General features: G+C 57.8%; 1 protein-coding gene across 1 annotated transcript in view; it reads right to left on the bottom strand.

Moving 5' to 3' along the window:
• The window catches only part of EMH_0028470 (uncharacterized protein), a gene marked incomplete at both ends in the record, with an annotated part of 9,035 nt that overhangs the window by 6,654 nt on the left and 1,554 nt on the right, over nucleotides 1-827 (bottom strand). The window contains 1 exon segment of the mRNA XM_013494157.1: nucleotides 10-210. Within this exon segment, the coding sequence (XP_013349611.1) occupies nucleotides 10-210 (201 nt within the window).

The following is an 827-nucleotide window of genomic DNA, read 5'->3' as shown; positions in this document are numbered from 1 at the left end:
TTGGTGTACCTTGTGGCTTCACTGCACCCGCACCTTGCTGCTGCTGCTGCTGCTGCTGCTGCTGCTGCGAGGCACCTGGTGGGGGAGACGCAAGCCGGAGCTTTCTTGCTGCTGCTGTTTTCGTTTTGCTGCTGCTGCTGCTGCTGCTGTTCGTGCTGAGGCTGTACACATGAATCTCCCCGCTGCTGTCGCAGGTAGCTAGCAGCTCCCCTGCATATTGCACACGCAGCAGCAGCAGCAGCAGCAACAGCAGCAGCGGATACTGCAGCAAAGGAAAAGCCAGTTGCACATGCTGCTGCTACGTCTATAACACCAGCAGCAACAGCAGCAGCAGAGGAGCTGCTGCTGCTTCTTTCAAACGCAATAACTAATGCCAGCTGCTGCTGCTGCACCTGCTGCAGCTGCTGCTGCAGCTGCTGCTGCAGCAGCAGCCTGCACTGTAGCTGCTAGCACATGGAGTACACAGAATGCTGCAAGCAGCAGCAGCAGCAATCAGAGCAGCAACTCCAGCAGCAGCAACAGCAGCAGCAGCAGCAGCAGCAGCAGTAGCAGTAACAGCAGCAGCAACAGCCCAGCAACCCGGACAGCAGCAGCCTCAGCAACCCCAGCAGCAGCAGCAGCAGCAGAGAGAGAAACAGCAGCCGCAACAGCAGCATCCGCAACAATAACAATATAAGCAGCAGGAGCGCGATGAACAGCAGCAGTAACCCGAGCAGCAGCAGCAGCAGCAGCATCAGCATCAGGATCAGCAGCAGCAGCAACAGGAGAAGCAGCAGCAGAAAGAGGAGCAGCAGCAGCAACAACAGGAGAAGCAGCAGCAGCAGCAC

The sequence above is a fragment of the Eimeria mitis genome, genomic scaffold (genome assembly GCF_000499745.2).
Source record: "Eimeria mitis Houghton genomic scaffold, Emh_scaff1057, whole genome shotgun sequence".
In the NCBI taxonomy this organism is placed as follows: domain Eukaryota; phylum Apicomplexa; class Conoidasida; order Eucoccidiorida; family Eimeriidae; genus Eimeria; species Eimeria mitis.
This window is presented reverse-complemented; position numbering and strand designations above follow the sequence as displayed.